Source organism: Berghia stephanieae, chromosome 1, assembly GCF_034508935.2.
Source record: "Berghia stephanieae isolate SIO BIC M18660-M18661 chromosome 1, UCSD_Bste_1.3, whole genome shotgun sequence".
NCBI lineage: Eukaryota > Metazoa > Mollusca > Gastropoda > Nudibranchia > Aeolidiidae > Berghia > Berghia stephanieae.
In genome coordinates this window covers 29,814,448-29,833,116 of record NC_088360.1, presented here as the reverse complement: position 1 = coordinate 29,833,116, position 18,669 = coordinate 29,814,448, and the positions used below count along the sequence as shown (strand labels likewise).

At 34.5% G+C, this 18,669-nt stretch overlaps 1 protein-coding gene across 3 annotated transcripts in view; it reads left to right on the top strand.

The window, feature by feature from the left end:
• LOC144971442 (poly(A)-specific ribonuclease PNLDC1-like) overlaps positions 1 to 18,669 on the top strand; it is a 39,019-nt gene that overhangs the window by 16,070 nt on the left and 4,280 nt on the right. For all 3 annotated transcript variants that reach the window (XM_078912368.1, XM_078912360.1, XM_078912376.1), the window contains exons 6-17: positions 2,276 to 2,323; positions 4,176 to 4,267; positions 5,082 to 5,182; positions 6,720 to 6,805; positions 8,241 to 8,323; positions 9,316 to 9,376; positions 9,711 to 9,780; positions 11,839 to 11,924; positions 13,703 to 13,767; positions 14,622 to 14,689; positions 15,526 to 15,582; positions 16,215 to 16,257. In XM_078912368.1, coding sequence (XP_078768494.1) covers positions 2,276 to 2,323; positions 4,176 to 4,267; positions 5,082 to 5,182; positions 6,720 to 6,805; positions 8,241 to 8,323; positions 9,316 to 9,376; positions 9,711 to 9,780; positions 11,839 to 11,924; positions 13,703 to 13,767; positions 14,622 to 14,689; positions 15,526 to 15,582; positions 16,215 to 16,257 — 860 coding nt within the window. The remainder of the gene's footprint in view (positions 1 to 2,275; positions 2,324 to 4,175; positions 4,268 to 5,081; positions 5,183 to 6,719; positions 6,806 to 8,240; positions 8,324 to 9,315; positions 9,377 to 9,710; positions 9,781 to 11,838; positions 11,925 to 13,702; positions 13,768 to 14,621; positions 14,690 to 15,525; positions 15,583 to 16,214; positions 16,258 to 18,669) is intronic.

Genomic DNA, 18,669 nt, shown 5'->3' with positions numbered 1-18,669 from the left:
GTTTTCTTATTCTACAATAAACACATAGTATTGTTGGTTTTCTTATTCTACAATAATCACATAGTATTGTTGGTTTTTTTATTCTACAATAAACACATAGTATTGTTGGTTTTCTTATTCTACAATAAACACATAGTATTGTTGGTTTTCTTATTCTACAATAAACACATAGTATTGTTGGCTTTCTTATTCTACAATAATCACATAGTTTTGTTGGTTTTCTTATTCTACAATAAACACATAGTTTTCTTGGTTTTCTTATTCTACAATAAACACATAGTATTGTTGGTTTTCTTATTCTACAATAAACACATAGTATTGTTGGTTTTCTTATTCTACAATAATCACATAGTATTGTTGGTTTTTTTATTCTACAATAAACACATAGTATTGTTGGTTTTCTTATTCTACAATAAACACATAGTATTCTTGGTTTTCTTATTCTACAATAAACACATAGTATTGTTGGTTTTCTTATCCTACAATAAACACATAGTATTGTTGGTTTTCTTATTCTACAATAATCACATAGTTTTGTTGGTTTTCTTATTCTACAATAAACACATAGTTTTCTTGGTTTTCTTATTCTACAATAAACACATAGTATTGTTGGTTTTCTTATTCTACAATAAACACATAGTATTGTTGGTTTTCTTATCCTACAATAAACACATAGTATTGTTGGTTTTCTTATTCTACAATAATCACATAGTTTTGTTGGTTTTCTTATTCTACAATAAACACATAGTATTGTTGGCTTTCTTATTCTACAATAATCACATAGTTTTGTTGGTTTTCTTATTCTACAATAAACACATAGTATTGTTGGTTTTCTTATTCTACAATGAACACATAGTATTGTTGGTTTTCTTATTCTACAATAAACACATAGTATTGTTGGTTTTCTTATTCTGCAATAATCACATAGTATTGTTGGTTTTCTTATTCTGCAATAAACACATAGTATTGTTGGTTTTCTTATTCTACAATAAACACATAGTATTGTTGGTTTTCTTATCCTACAATAAACACATAGTATTGTTGGTTTTCTTGTCCTACAATAAACACATAGTATTGTTGGTTTTTTTATTCTACAATAAACACATAGTATTGTTGGTTTTCTTATTCTACAATAAACACATAGTATTGTTGGTTTTCTTATTCTACAATAAACACATAGTATTGTTGGCTTTCTTATTCTACAATAATCACATAGTTTTGTTGGTTTTCTTATTCTACAATAAACACATAGTTTTCTTGGTTTTCTTATTCTACAATAAACACATAGTATTGTTGGTTTTCTTATTCTACAATAAACACATAGTATTGTTGGTTTTCTTATTCTACAATAATCACATAGTATTGTTGGTTTTTTTATTCTACAATAAACACATAGTATTGTTGGTTTTCTTATTCTACAATAAACACATAGTATTGTTGGTTTTCTTATTCTACAATAAACACATAGTATTGTTGGTTTTCTTATCCTACAATAAACACATAGTATTGTTGGTTTTCTTATTCTACAATAATCACATAGTTTTTGTTGGTTTTCTTATTCTACAATAAACACATAGTTTTCTTGGTTTTCTTATTCTACAATAAACACATAGTATTGTTGGTTTTCTTATTCTACAATAATCACATAGTTTTGTTGGTTTTCTTATCCTACAATAAACACATAGTTTTCTTGGTTTTCTTATTCTACAATAAACACATAGTATTGTTGGTTTTCTTATCCTACAATGAACACATAGTATTGTTGGTTTTCTTATCCTACAATAAACACATAGTTTTCTTGGTTTTCTTATCCTACAATAAACACATAGTATTGTTGGTTTTCTTATCCTACAATAAACACATAGTATTGTTGGTTTTCTTATTCTACAATAATCACATAGTTTTGTTGTTTTCTTATTCTACAATAAACACATAGTTTTTTGTTTTCTTATCCTACAATAAAAACATAGTTTTGTTGGTTTTCTTATCCTACAATAAACACATAGTTTTCTTGGTTTTCTATTCTACAATAAACACATAGTATTGTTGGTTTTCTTATCCTACAATGAACACATAGTATTGTTGGTTTTCTTATCCTACAATAAACACATAGTTTTCTTGGTTTTCTTATCCTACAATAAACACATAGTATTGTTGGTTTTCTTATTCTACAATAAACACATAGTATTGTTGGTTTTCTTATTCTACAATAAACACATAGTTTTGTTGGTTTTCTTTTTAACCTGAACATTTCATATTCTTTTTCATCCTTCAGGCATCATCCATTCAATTCTTGAGCATGCATAATTTTGATTTCAACAAGGTAAAGAACTTTGTATGTAACCAAGTGAATACTTATCCCCTTAACCTTCTCCTTACCAACTATAGGAAAATCGTCATGTTCGTTACGATACAACCAACATTTTTCTTATTCAAATTTCTCTTGTACATCATAAAATTTAAAGAAAATGAACAGTGTGTTGTAGAGCATGTTTTTTAAAAAGAAATTATGTATCGCAAGAACTTACTGCTGAGTGATAAAAAATCTATTTTTATATTAGTTTGGTTTGAAGTTTTGGGGAAAATCCTGAAATTGGCTGGTAAGGAGAGAGGTCAAGCTGTGGACTGTATCCAGTAATGACTAATGACTAATGTCACTGATTTCAGAGTACAGGCCACCTCAGGCTCTACACACCATTTTTGAAAGATAAATGTCTATAACAAAATTCTAGTAATGTGCATTTTACTTTGCAGCACCGTTCATCTGGAATTATCTATCACTCATTACCAGAAGTGCTCATACTATTGAGTGCTTCAGGTTGACACTAAAGATAGAATTTCCTTTAAAATTTTCCTTTGTGCAGTTATGTGGTCTTGTGGTATGACACTCGCTTTCGGATTGGAAGGTCCCAGGTTCTAGCCTCACTTGGTACATAGTTGAGTCCTTGGAAAAGGTTCTTTACTCACACTTTCTCACTGTATTGTAATATGAGTACCTGGCCGTCAACAGCATTGTCTCTGTCTGAAAAATTGTAAAATCGTTGAACAGGCGTTGTCTTGTTTTGCATGTTACATGTTGCTGTTGGTGAGGGACCCTTTGTAAAGTGCTTTGAGCACATTTAGTGGATATTGCTCTATATAAAAGCTCTAGTTTTATTTATTTATTTATTTTTTTTGTTTATTAAAATTGAAAACCATGTTCTTCAAATCCAATAGATATCAGTAGTAGTTAATAGATCTACAGTTGTAACATTGAATTTTCTCAAAATTCAAAATATGTCAAATATTTCTTGTTAAGTGCCACTAAATGCGAACGGTGGATTTTGATGTTCTATAAATTTTATTCATTTAAAAAAAATTGATTTTTATTTACATAAATAAAGTATTGGTAAAGAACAAAAATAGATCTAATATAACAGCTTAAAAAAATGACGAAATTCCGCCATCGTTTACCCTGACAGGAAGAGCAGATACTTTTTCTCCAGTTTTTCTGGATCCTTCATTAATTAAGTTTTATCATTCTAAATGTTCTTGTTGGTTGAAGAAGGGTTTGGAGTTTGACTCGTTCTGCATAAAACATTTTGTTCTTTTATGAACTGTTCTATTCATATTCATTTCTGGAAGTCCCAATAACTCAGTTGGGTCATAATCATTTCTGTTCAAAATTTTTTGCAGTCCTCAATTTCTAATTTTTCAGTAGGTATTTTTGTAATTATCTTAGTTGTGCTGTCAATAGTTTTTGTTATATATCTTTGGAAATATTTCCTTTTAAAGAAATTACCCTTTTTTTATCCCAAGAAATAACCAAAAGTCTCTAATCGGCACAAACTATTCTCCTCTAAATAAGCCAAAAATGACATTGGGTTATCACACTCATACCTGCCGAATCTCACAAATTTTTCGTAATTTTACGAATTTTAGACAAATTTCATGGCCAGTTACTAATTTTTATGGAAAATTACGAGTTTTTAATTCTCGGTATTACTTAACCAATGATGATAATAATAATAATAACTACTACCACTACTACTACAACTACTTCTGCTACTACTAATGTCCTTGTCAAATTACTAAAAATTGACATAAAAACGACTAAATTTGAAGTTTTCAATTTGGCAGGTCTGCACACTTTGTGATGAAATCCATTTGACCGATTACTTTGGTTTTTCCATCAGTGTTTCAAGGAAGGTCTTTCCCATCTGAACTCTCACCAAGAGACAGAAGTCATGAAAGACTTAAAGGCAGGATTTCATCACATGGAAGACAAGTAAATATTTTATTCAGTTATACTTGAGGTGTTAAACATCTGGACTTTTAAAGTATAAATTAATTGTATGTGACTTGTTGTTCTTATATCATCTACGTTTTGACATTTTTCTTTCTTTCTTTCTTTCGTCATTATTTTGGTGCATTTCCCAATATGACAAAATCCTAACATATGTATCATAGATAACAGATGTCTGCTAATTAACAAATTTCTGTCGTTTTGATTTTGATTTTCCTATATTCCTATATGTCATATTTTTTAATACTCCATCAATTTCTTCACTTTTCCCAGTTTTCGGGAAGTTTTCCTCCTTTTTTAAAAGAAAAAAACCCATTATCTCTGGCAGTTGTGTTGTATGATGCCGATACTGTGGCCAATTTATTGCAGCCAACTGTCCTGATAAAATCAGAACTGTCCCTATTTGACTATTTGGCAATCTGCAAAAAAAAATAATCGACTGTCTATGTGTATGGAAATGACCCTTGCATATCCCAGGATTATGATTTTTTTGACTTGCAAATAAACGCAAGGACCAGAAAAAAGATCTGATTCTCGATTATATTATATGATTGTCTAAACATACTGCTAGCATGTCAGGAGGATGTTCTGCGTTTGGGTGTGCTGTTTTTGCTTTTTGAAAAGCTGGTCGCTATGTATATTTGTGATGGGCAGTCATACTTTGGTTGATTCCTATCACTTTATTTATAGCCTCATAGCTCTTCAATCAAAACTAAAGTTGTCAATAAATGGAAATAGAAACTACAAGGACTTTTTAAATGTCTTTTAGCATAATCATTTATTTAATTTTCAACAGTTTTGCCTTTGAGAGAGAAATTCAGGGCGTTTGTTCTCAGGTTGCTTCATGGATGTGTCACTGCAAGCAAGGAGAATTTCTTATCGTGCCATTTAAAGGATGTAAGTGCAAATTGTACATTTTGGATACGGTCATGGATCTCCCAGGGTTCAACAATCTTTTTTTCTCATGGAATCTTAAATCGGAGAAAATGTTAGTTGAATCCCATAGTTCCCAGTCAACCCTTTATGAATGATGAAATTCAAGGAAAGAGTGAACACTTGTCTGGGGTCTTCTGACCTCCATGATGGGTAGAGAGGTCACTCGTGTGGGGTCTTCTGACCTCCATGGTGGGTAGAGAGGTCACTCGTGTGGGGTCTTCTGACCTCCATGGTGGGTAGAGAGGTCACTTTCTGTGTCCCTGGTCCTGGAAGGGATCCTTTGCTGAGAAAGAGAGATGTCAAAAAATATAAATTATTATTGGTTTTTTTCCCCCCTTGTAAACCATCTCTCCTTTATATACTATAGCGGTTATTTGTTTTGAATATATTTTACTTTGTGAACATTCGATTTTATCTCCCATAACAGGATCTTTTGCTTGTGCCTGGATGGGTCTTTTAGTTAATGTCAAAATGGGCACACCAGTGGATTGCGTGTGAAATCTTCTGTTTCCTATTTGAACCAGTCCCCCTGGGTGGGGATCCTGACCTCCCATAGCGGGCAGGGAGGTACATACTGTGTCTTCTTCTATCGCCTTATATCTGTTTTCCAACATGCTTTCTGTCTTTGTCTTGGAATGAGATTACTTGGTTTTGTCTTGGCCCTGGTCGGAGTCCCTGCTGAGAGGGAAACAGTCAAATGCATAGTTATTGTTTTGGGAGATGATATTTTTTTCCTTGTAAATCATCTCTCTGTTATGTATTATTATATTTGTTATTTTGAATGTATAATGGAAGCATTTGAGTTTATTCCTCTTGGTTGGATTTTGTGCTTGTGTCCGGATGAGACTGTAGGTGATCTCAAACTAAGTACATTGGTGGTATGCTCTTGGAAGCTACATCTGATCCCTATTTGTTCCTAGTTCCCCTTTGTCTTACTTTCTCTTGGGTGCTTTAATTGTAATTCTAGAACTTTTTACTATCCCATTTTCTTCCTTTTTACTGGCACTGATATAACCTAAATGTGTTGCAAGCGCCGTAAAACCCTTAAAAACGAACCAGTCCCCTTTATCTTGCTTTTCTTTGGTGCTTGTAACTTCAGATCCACAAATTTTCCTTTGTCATCTTTCTTTTTGCTGGTGGTGAAATGGTCCAATAGTGACGCAAGCACCGTAAAACCTCTAACAAAAAACAAACAAAGAGTGGATTCTGTATAGTTTGCAATGATAAATGGAACATTACTTTATTAACTGTTAAATTAATTGTTTCATGTTAAACTGGGAACCAAGGCTACATCATTGCCATAGCGCATGTCGTATGATTCACTCATTTTAAATCTCTTAATAAATAACAATCATGAAATGGTCAAGAGAGTTCACAGAATTATCTTACCTCTCATCGTTAGAATTATTCAAATAGTTTTGTTCTTGTCTTTCATTTATTCTTTTTAAAAACCCCTTTCATTTATTTATTTATCATCATTTATATTTCTCATTTAAAGCCAGCTTCACATCGCAGTATGCAATACAACGTGAAATAAGGTCAAGGTTTCCTAATGTCTGGACGTCTGTCAATGGTTTCAATCAAGTAGGTCAATCTACATATTGTGTTTTAAAATATTTCCTGGCTATTTTTATTTTACTATTCATCCCTTAGTTCTATTTTTGAAAGAGACAGCGGTAAAATTGGAGAATAAATAAGCTAAAAACTATTTTAAAATGAGAGTTTAAAGACTGAGCTAACCCTCTCCTTACCAGCCGTTTTCAGGATTTTCCCCAAAATTTCACACCCAACTAACACAAAAATATATTTTTATCAATTGAACACAATAGCAGTAAGTTTTTGCGATAAATAATTTCTTTAGCAAAACATGCCCTACAAAACACTGTTTATTTTCTTTAAATGTTATTATGTACAAGGGAAATGTGAATAAGAAAGATATTGGTTATATCGTAACGAATGTGACGATTTTCCTATGGTTTGTAAGGAGAGGGTTAAGAGGTCTTTCCTTGAGGTCAATAATTTATCAATTTTGGTTAAAGATTTTATTATAACACCTTATTTTCATATCTAAGAAACTTTAAGAATACAAAATGTTAAAATTGAATGGGATAAAACACCATAAAGTATTTGTTTGCGCACCACATCATCAATCAGTCAGATGTCATTATTCCGAGATAGCCAGTTTTCCGTATATTTACGGAATTCCGTATGTTATAAAAACCCATGTCTATTTTCCAATCACCTGTAAAACTAAAAAAGTAAGACATCACGTCTTTTTATTGGAGTTCAGCACTCAGACATGGGTCCATCAAATCAATTTGTTTGTCTGGGTGGGGATCCTGACCTCCCATAGCGGGCAGGGAGGTACATACTGTGTCTTCTATCCCCTTATATCTGTTTTCCAACATGCTTTCTGTCTTTGTCTTGGAATGAGATTACTTGGTTTTGTCATGGCCCTGGCCAGAGGTCTGGCTGGGAGGGAAACAGTCAAATGCATAGTTATTTTTTTGGGAGATGACATTTTTTCCTTTTAAATCATCTCTCTGTTATGTATTATTTTATTTGTTATTTTGAATATATAATGTAAGCATTTGAGTGTATTCCTCTCTGTTGGATTTTATGCTTGATGTCCGGATGAGACATAGGTGATCTCAAACTAAGTACATTGGTGGTTTGCTCTTGGAATCTACATTTGACCCCTATGTCTTACTTTTTCTTGGGTGCTTTAATTGTAATTCTAGTACTTTTTACTTTCCTATTTTCTTCCTTTTTACTGGTGCTGATATAACCTAAATGTGTTGCAAGTGCTGTAAAACCCTTAAACCCCCCCCCCCCCCCCCAAAAAAAAAAAAAAACAATGTGTTTGGGTCAAACTTCAGTCAATTTTAGCCTTCTGAATTGGCAATCCTGTTATTTATATGACTCATATTTTAAAAAGAACAAAGAAGAAAGGGGGGAGGGGGTGTTATAATTCACCTATTTGTATATTGAGTACATACCTTTTCTAATCTCCCTACAGATTGTTGTAGAAAATATGACAGATGAGAGGAAGAGGGACGTTGAGATGAAAGGCGAAGAATGGGAACACACACAGCACCAGGGGTGAGAATAATTGTAATTTATATTAAATATTTCCTATTGAGTGAATATGCTGTGATGAACAAATATCTCAAAGAAATGTCTGCACTTGAATAGCGAAGTCAACATTTCAACTTTAAATAAAAATATAAGTTACCAAGAGTATTGAAAAGATGACCAGAAAAAATTTTTTTTAAAAAATTGAGCTTCTATATAGCGAAGTAACCACTAAATGTGCTCAAAGCGCTTTACAAAGGGTCCCTGACCGAGAGCAACACATAACATGTAGAACAAGACATGACGCCTGTTAGGCGATATTACAAATTTTTTTCCAACAGAGACAGCTGTCAACGGCCATGTACTCATTTTACACCCGAGTATGGTGAGAGAATGTAAGTAAATAACCTTTTCCCAGGACTCAACTTTGTGCCAAGTGAGGCTGAACCCAGGACCTTCCGATCCGAAAGCGAGTGTCATACTACAAGACCACATAGTACATAGCCAGACACATGCCAGGCAATGCATGGGTCAAAGGTGTGGAGTGGAGTGGTCACTTTGTCAGAGAGAGAGAGAGAGAGAGAGAGAGAGAGAGATAAAGAGAGAGAAGAGAGAGATAGAGAGAGAGAGAGAGAGAGAGAGAGAGAGAGAGAGAGAGAGAGAGAGAGAGAGAGAGAGAGAGAGAGAGAGGTCAATTCGCGGATGCACTATCCATAATGGCAGTGGGGGATAGCTCAGTCGCTAGTGTATCTACTTGCCAACTTCTCCTGTTGTATCGATTGGATCCAGGCTTTGGTCACCTGATACTGTGACATTTGTCCAGTTAGAGTCAGATTGATGATGAGATACAGTGGAAGATGGAAACGATTTTCAATTTCATATTGGAACAACTAGTGGACATGACACATATTTAGAAAAAAACAAAACAATTATATATATTATATCTGAATGCAATTAAAAATAATTTAAATGGCTAAATGTTGGTTTTGCTGGTGTGACCTTTCCTTAATTGATTTCAGGGTTTTGACAGAAATGTTGGGATTTACTCGTGTCTTCAGGATGCTCATTGAGTCGAAGAAGGTTTGTTTAGCCTCTCTTTCTCTCTTCTCTTCTCTCTCTCTCTCTCTCTCTCTCTCTCTCTCTCTCTCTCTCTCTCTCTCTCTCTCTCTCTCTCTCTCTCTCTCTCTCTCTCTCTCTCTTCCTCTTCATCTCTCTGTTTTTTTGTGTTACCTTTTTGTATCATTTAGCCATCATCCATTCAGTTTTAAACCAAAAAATTTTATTCCTTTTCTTTTGCCATTAGTTCACCATCCACCAGCTCAACAGCTTATTGAAGTGATAAAAATAACATACATCAGTCTCCCATGTATCAAAACATTTGCAACTCAACAACACAATTTGTATTTGCTTTCAGCCTCTGGTCGGACACAACCTGTTGATGGACCTACTTTTTATTTACTCCAAATTTCATAAGAATTTACCAGGTAAGCCCGGTTATTATCAAAGACTTGTTTGTTTTTTAAAATGACGTATGAATCGTATCATATTCAAACGCTTTATAAATAAATGATGAATTTATATCCATTATTCTTTAAAGGCAGGCACAGTGTTTTTAAAAAATTAAAAAATTAAGCCCTTCGGCGAGGTATCATTTGATGCCGTCGCCTAGGCATTCCATGAAGGAATATATCTAATCCATCAACCAAAACATCTGATGTCAACATGAATCTCTATGGCATTGCCTAGGCATTCCATGAAGGAATATATCTAATCCATCAACCAAAACATCTGATGTCAACATGAATCTCTATGGCATTGCCTAGGCATTCCATGAAGGAATATATCTAATCCATCAACCAAAACATCTGATGTCAACATGAATCACCATGGCATTGCCAGGCATTTCATGAAGGAATATATCTAATCCATCAACCAAAACATCTGATGTCAACATGAATCTCTATGGCATTGCCTAGGCATTCCATGAAGGAATATATCTAATCCATCAACCAAAACATCTGATGTCAACATGAATCTCTATGGCATTGCCTAGGCATTCCATGAAGGAATATATCTAATCCATCAACCAAAACATCTGATGTCAACATGAATCACCATGGCATTGCCCAGGCATTCCATGAAGGAATATATCTAATCCATCAACCAAAACATCTGATGTCAACATGAATCTCTATGGCATTGCCTAGGCATTCCATGAAGGAATATATCTAATTCATCAACCAAAACATCTGATGTCAACATGAATCACCATGGCATTTCCTAGGCATTCCATGAAGGAATATATCTAATCCATCAACCAAAACATCTGATGTCAACATGAATCACCATGGCATTGCCCAGGCATTCCATGAAGGAATATATCTAATCCATCAACCAAAACATCTGATGTCAACATGAATCTCTATGGCATTGCCTAGGCATTCCATGAAGGAATATATCTAATCCATCAACCAAAACATCTGATGTCAACACGAATCACCATGGCATTGCCCAGGCATTCCATGAAGGAATATATCTAATCCATCAACCAAAACATCTGATGTCAACATGAATCCCCATGGCATTGCCTAGGCATTCCATGAAGGAATATATCTAATCCATCAACCAAAACATCTGATGTCAACATGAATCACCATGGCATTGCCTAGGCATTCCATGAAGGAATATATCTAATCCATCAACCAAAACATCTGATGTCAACATGAATCTCCATGGCATTGCCTAGGCATTCCATGAAGGAATATATCTAATCCATCAACCAAACATCTGATGTCAACATGAATCACCATTGCTGCCCAAAATTAGCAAATTAGGGGTTAATAATAATGGCCAAGGAAAAAAAAACTGAAAGTGTCTGTAACAGGGTTTGAACTTGGGACCTGGTCATATTGCAATCCATTAACCACTTGGCCCTCTCTCCCTCTGATAAAATGTGCCTAGGTACCTTTAAAGAATAATGGTGCCTACTGATCTAAAGGTCGTGGGTTCAAAGTTCAAGCTTCCATGCCAGTACTTTATAAAGATACAAGGTTGAAAGGCAACCAGGATTTATGATCTCTAGGCGTTGTCCAGCCCCATTACAGTGTTAAAATTTAAGGACAGAAACGCGTGTTTGAGTGGGTTTTCTTCTCAGAAGACTTTCTACTTTAACTGTAACTGTGTCTTGTTATTAGGCACATGGTATTCAATTTGTTTTGAGTTTATACAACGTTTAAGTCTCTATGTTTGTTTGCCTATACCATTGTGTGTGTCTGCCATTTGTATGAATTGGTTGATTTTTAAATATTTTTTACAGTCAGTAATTATTTTTATTATTTATCATATTAATTGGATAATGAGAAAAAAGAAGAAGAAGTCCCACTCGTATCTTGTTTCCATTTATCTATTCTTTGGTAAATTGTGAAATTGAACAGAAAAATGCAAAAATATCAAATGAAATTCTCCTTCCAAGGCTTTTGTTTGAAGTACCAATAGCAGTTCTGACCAATAGTTAATGTTTTCATTTCTCTTTTTCTGTTTAGATACATATGAACAATTCAAAAGGGAAATCAATGGATTGTTTCCTGTCATTTTTGATACAAAACATCTCCACCATTTTATGAAGCAGGTAATGTTAAAAAAATAAAAAGTTTAACCACATTTGAAAGATAAATATTTTGACTGTGCATCATGGGTAATGGAAATGACAATTGTTCAACTTAAATATGAGGACGATCCCTCGAGTAAAAGCATTACTTACTTATTTACTTACTTACTTACTTATTTTTGGACTGACTTACTGTCTATTACGTTCACTGGGCTGAAGGGCAACAATGAAAGATTTACACTTGATCTTGTTACAGGTCAGTCGTTGCAGAGATTCCCAGGATTTCTTTCCACCATCTGATTGCCTCCTCTGCTGTCATTTGCCACATCTGTCCTAGCTTTCTTATCTCAGGTGCGAATGAGTACCTGATTCTAGGCAGTGATGGATATAGAGTGTTAGTACGAAAAGGGTGTCTAATAGACGTCTGGCACTGTATGAGATGGAAAAATGGTTCAATATGGCCTGCTGGGGGAATACATGAAACATTATGAAACGCATTGAGCATGGTTAATTGATGGAAATGCCCTGTATAAATGTTCATAATTATTTATTTATCAATACAGAGTTCAAGTCAAAGACCTCGTTATGTGTTAAATCACCCTCGTTATCTCTAAAATTGAGAAGTAGAGTAGCTCAAAAAGAACAAATAAAAAAAACAACAAAACTATTTTGCTATTGGTGTCCAGTGTAAATGTTGCTGCTTGAAGCTCGAAGAAATCAATAATAACGTGAAGTTGAATGTAAGCTTCAATTTAATTACGAAAACAGATCAAATGAACGTCTGTCCTGCTTTCTTATCTCGGGTGCGAATGGTACCGATTATAGCAGGATGGATATAGAGTGTTTGTACAAAAGGGTGTCTAATAGAGTCTGCACTGTATAAGAGGAAAATGATTCAATATGCTGCTGGGGAATAATGAAACATTGTGAACGCATTGGCATTGTTAGCTATTTGCTATTGTGTCAGTGTAATGTTGCTGCTGAAGCTCGAAGAATCAATAATACGTGAGTTGATGTAACAACGCTCATTCATCTGTGGTGTTTCATCATCTGTTTGTTGATAAAGGGGAAACCCGAAACGTTCATTTGATCTGTTTTCGTAATTAAATTGAAGCTTACATTCAACTTCACGTTATTATTGATTATTGGTGTCCAGTGAAATGTCAAAGCCTGCTGTCCCATTCAACATTATTTGTCATTACTTGTAAAGCTCTCTGATGATGGATAATTCCCGTTATTTTACACCCTACACTCAAATTGTATCAGGTGTCCATTTAGCCTAAGAATGATCTTGCTTGCTTTTCACCATCATATAGAATAATTGAAATCCTCTCCCCTTCATTTCCCATAAATTGTTTAGATTTACCATATTCTCAATGTATCTTTAATCATCTGCAAAGATGCCTTTTTTATTTAGTATACTGCAAGATGCATAGTATTAGTATAGTATTGTCATATGTTAATAGTTTTATTTTCCCCAATGTGTCCTAATTTGATTTAGCATAATTTTTCCCCTTTTGAAATATCAATAAAATTATGCGTTTCTCCACAATAGGTCTAAAATTTATAAAAACATTTTCTTCCAGAGAACTAAATAAGAGAATTGAATTCATTGCCAAGTTTTGTCATCAACAGACTTCATCAGTCAACAGGTCTCAAGATGACCCCCTAACCACTCATGGTTTCGTTTCGTCTTGTCATTGTTACAAATGTTTTGCAATCATGGGCACATGGGCCTTTTGTATCTGATCCATCCAGATTCAGATGATGATCTGTTGCAATTCAATTTTTCTCTCCAGAAATTTAAAACATTAAACCTTAAAGGAGCGTACAGTTTGGAAATCTTGGACCAAATTCTAAACAGGTGAGTGTCTGATTGTAGTTTTCACATAAAGATTTGAAAAGACGTATTTGAAATGATACAGTGCCAAACAAAGCAAGAAAGAAAAATACTAGAAAACAACAATCCCAAAATGAATTAGTCTTTCTCGATTGGGAATCGAACCTTAGACCTGGCAGTTTTATACACACCTTTTTAGATCTTTATCTTACATTGGAGGACTGAGGTTTGATCCCCAGTCGAGGAAGTTGTATAAAATGCCTCTTCAGTTCTTACTCTCAACCAATAACTAAATGTGTCGATTACCATTCATTATAGCTGCTATATTGGGAACTCTCAACATTTCAAAAATATCAAATTGAAAAATTAGGGAGCAGGCAGTGCCTGATGGTAATCGACACATTTAGTTATTGGTTGAGAGTAAGAACTGAAGAGGCATTTTATACAACTTCTTTGAAGTGGGGAAGGAGGGGGGGGGGGAGGCAGTGTGGCTCAGTGGTATGGTCTTTGCTTCTTACCCGACAGTTAACAAGTTCAAATACCAGCTGCTCTGTGTGGTCTTGAGCGAGTCACTTGTCTTAGCTCACTTTACAGCTCTGTACTACAGCTGATGCCTGGGTTATTTCAGTCTTCACTTGGAATAGACCAGGGAGACAAATCTCTCCCTTGGGGATGAATAAAAGGAATTTTATAATTTTAAAAATTATATGTTTTTATATATCAAACGGTTTGTGTGTTTTGAAATGCTATCAAATTAATTCAACCAATTTCAGAGCGTCATACAGGGAGGAGAATTTTGAAATGAAAATAATGTGGGAAAATATCTATAAATTCTATATTGTCCTATTGAATGGTTTTCATATTTCTATCTATTTCAGTCAAACCGCAGTACGGTTAACCAGAATGCAGCCTGCGATACAAAAACCAATGACCAAAGGCACTGAAGGTGGGAATTATCTTTTTACTTTTTAGCCCTACTCACTTATTGATTTACATTTCTGTGAATGTCTTAGCATCCATTTATATTTTCTGTTCCTATTTTTAGTTGCTTTTAGATTTTCTTTTTCCTGATTAAAAAAAAACAACAAAACACAACCCGCCCCTCTTCCCCCCACCCGAAAAAAGAAGCTAACTTTTATTCTCCTCAATATTTGATCAAGGAATCTTGATTGCTCAGTTGATTAATAAATAAGTAAATGACATTTATTCAGCATATTGCCACAGATTTATCATCATCAAAGGTCAAAGGCAGTTTGAGACTTTAATATTTGACAGATGCATTCACATGAATTGAGATATTTTGTAAAATGTTATCCTCCTATAAATAACTTATCGATTCCTCTTGGTTGAACACAAATAACAAAATTTGAGTTTATCTTTTGTGGAGGATTTCCCACCAGTCGTTTACCTGCATTTTTAATCATATTTTTTTTCCTTGTCTGTTGTGTTTCTATTTAGTAAAGAAATCAATTAAAAAAAAAGAACTTATGCTCTTCTGCACAGTTTTGTTAGATGCTGTCGCCTTAGCATGCCATGACGTAGCTTTATGTAGAGTCAACCCTCTTACTATTTTTACTATTATTTATATTTTTATTATATATACTATATTGTTTTATAAAATTTTGCAAATATATTTTATAACTCTTATTTATTCATTCTTGTAATTCACGTTTGTAAAACCAATTTCCATTTGGATGAATAAACTTTATTTATTTATTTATTAATTTATTTATATATTAAATTAAATTCATTTATTTGTTTATATATTTATTTATTCACCAGGCACTGAAGGTAATGCTCCTCACCATGCAGGCTATGATTCATTTCTCTGTGGCTGTGGTAAGAATTTATATTGTAGAATCTTTGTTTTTTTTGAGGATTAGTTCAATATTTTCGTATTCTGTAAAAATGTAAGGATTCAGACAATCTTGTTTTGTTAACAGTTTAAAAATAATTTTTTTGCAGCTTTGTGGACTAGTGGTTTGGCACTGGAAATTCTGGTCCCAACGTTGTGTCCTTGGATAAGGCACTTTACACACATTACCCCACTGGATTCAGGTGTAATGAGTATCTGGCTATTGGCAGTGACTGATATTGTAAGGGTTTTAGTACAAAAAGGAAGCCTAACAGGCGACTGGTACTGTAAGAAATGGAAATATGGTTCCATGTGGCTTTCATGGGGAATAAATGAAATATTTTGAAGATTCTTGAGCATGGTAAATCCGTGGAAATATTCTATATATAAATATTCATATTTATTCATTTATTTTTATTTATGATTTTGTCTGCATGTGAGTTGGGGGGGGGGGGTGCTATAAGAAAATCAGCCTAAATTTGGGGAAAATGTTACAGATATTTTTTGGTGGTTGCAGATGATTGGCAAGTCTGTACTATTGGATTTTTGCTTGGTTGTTTGATTTCCCCCTCATTGAAATGATTTTGTTTTCTATTATTATTTCTCTTCTTTTCAGTCTTCATACGTATCGGGCATCTGGAACACTTCACGACAAACAGGTAATTTATTAACTTTTGTGAGTTTTTAAATTTTTTGTTGTTGTATTTATGATGTGGCCCCCCTGTGCATGAAACCTTATAGATAGATCGAAGTTGACGTCACTCAGGTCTTTGTTGTTGTTTTTTGCCATCCACTTTTATGAGTAATTCTCACTGAACTGTATTAACCAGACTATAAAAGTTCATGGTTACACACAGTTTTGTGTGTTGGTCCGTTATACTTCCGGATGGCAATGTTGTGAGCTTCTTAGCCAAGCGCACACTATTTATAAGCCTCATTTTCTTGAACAATGAGTTCTCTCTCTCTCTGTGGCATATCACTTGGACGTAGCCTCCCACACAGTCCTTCGGAAGAAGTCTCTGTCTTGTGCCCATCTGCCACATTCCGTCACGCCGTTGTTGAGCCATTCCTGTATATCCTGTTGCCATCTTCTTTGTGGTCTTCCTCTGCCTCTTTTGCCCTCCGCCATGCCCTCCAGTACATCTCTCTCTAGTGTGTCGTGTCTTTTCAGGTGCCCAAAGTAATTGAGTTTCAGCTTTTTTATCTTACTCACTAGCAGGGACTTTTTAGTCCTAGTGTTTTCATGATGTTTGCATTGCTTTCTTTGTTTGTCCACGGGATGCGTAAGATTTTTCTATAGCATTTCATTTCGAAGGCGGTTATTCTCTTTTCTGATTCTTTGGTTATAGACCATGTCTCGCATCCATATATTGCAGTGGGAAAAATACAGGATGTTAGGATCTTCATTTTCAGTCTGACTTCCTCGCTCTTCCAGATTGCCATCATTTTGTTTAGTTTGTTGCTTGCAATTGCAAGTCTTCTCCTGATATCTGGTGCCGATTTTCCATTGGCTTCTATTTGTGCTCCAAGGTAAATGAAATTTGTAACACTTTCCAGTTATTCTCCTTCTATTTCGACCTGAGCAGTGCTGCTTTTATCTTGTGCTCATTATTTTCGTTTTCTTTGCGTTTAATAATAGGTCTTTGTCTTCACTATGTTTTTTTACCGATTTTACTAGTTTGTTGAGACCTGTTGATGTTGTTGACAATAGCGCCGTGTCGTCTGCATATCGTAGGTCAGAGATCTTCCTGCCATTTATCTTAACGGCACTGTACTCTTCATCTTTTTTTTCTGTCATTACATCACGCATTATTGTTTCGGTGTATATGCTGAATAGTGAAGGAGAAAGGATGCACCCCTGCCTCACTCCCCGCTTTATTGGGAACCATTTTGTAAGTCCATATTCTAGTCTAACCGATGCTGTCTGTTGTTGGTAAAGATTGTTTATGAGGTTGACTATTTTGTAGTGGCAGTTTAAGTTCTTCAAAGTTGTTACTATTTGTTCGTGATTTACGCAGTCAAACGCTTTGCTGTAATCTATGAAGCACATGTGTAGATCTATGTTTGCCTCCCTGCTTTTTTCAATCAGTGTCCTGATATTAAATATTTGGTCTCTTGTTCCCCTATTTGGTCTAAAGCCTGCTTGAGTTTGGCTGACTTCTTCCTTCACCACGTTCTCTAATCTCTTCAAAATAATTTTCAGTAAGATCTTGCTTGCATGGCTGATGAGTGATATCGTCCTGAAATTTGTGCATAGCTGTTGGTCTCCTTTTTTGGGGATTGGTATAAATACAGCCTTTGTCCATTCATTTGGCCATCGTTCTTTGTGCCATATCTTTTTACAGAGAGTGTGATATAATGCAGTCCCTCGTCTCCACTAGCTTTGATCATTTCTCCCGATATTTCATCGTTTCCTGCTGATTTGCCTGTTGGGAACTGTTTAATTGCCCATTCTACTTCGCTTCGTAGGGGTGGTAGTTCATCTCCATTTGGTTCCATCATTGGCAATGTGTTTGCGTTGCCATCATACATTTCCTTACAGTATTCAGCCCACCTATCTGCGATTTTTTCTGGGTTGTTAAGAGGTGTGCCGTTGGTATCTTTTATGGTCGATAGGCGTGGTTTGAACTCATTTGTTAGGTTGTTGATTTCTTTGTGCATTTTATTTGTCTGATTGGTATACATTGCCAGTTCTATGTCATCGAGTTTTTGTTTTAATGAATCGGTCTTGTCCCGTTTTGTTAATTTCTTCACATATGCTTTTGCTTCTTTATACTCGTCAGAATGTAGACCATACCTTTGCTTGAGGTTTTTCCTTGTTTCCATGGCTTCAACAATGAGTTAATGTAAAAAAAAAAAAAGAAGATAATATTACTCTTGAATCCTAGTTTATTTACTACGTTTTTTCAAGCTTGGATAGATATAATTAGTAGAAAAAATTGTTTCATTTTATCGAAACACAACTGATACTTAATTATTGTTTTCCATGAAACTTTGTTTGATTTTCTTGGTTGCATTATAGTTTGAGTTATCAGGTTCAAGCACGGGGTCACGTCTATACTCTAAGATTT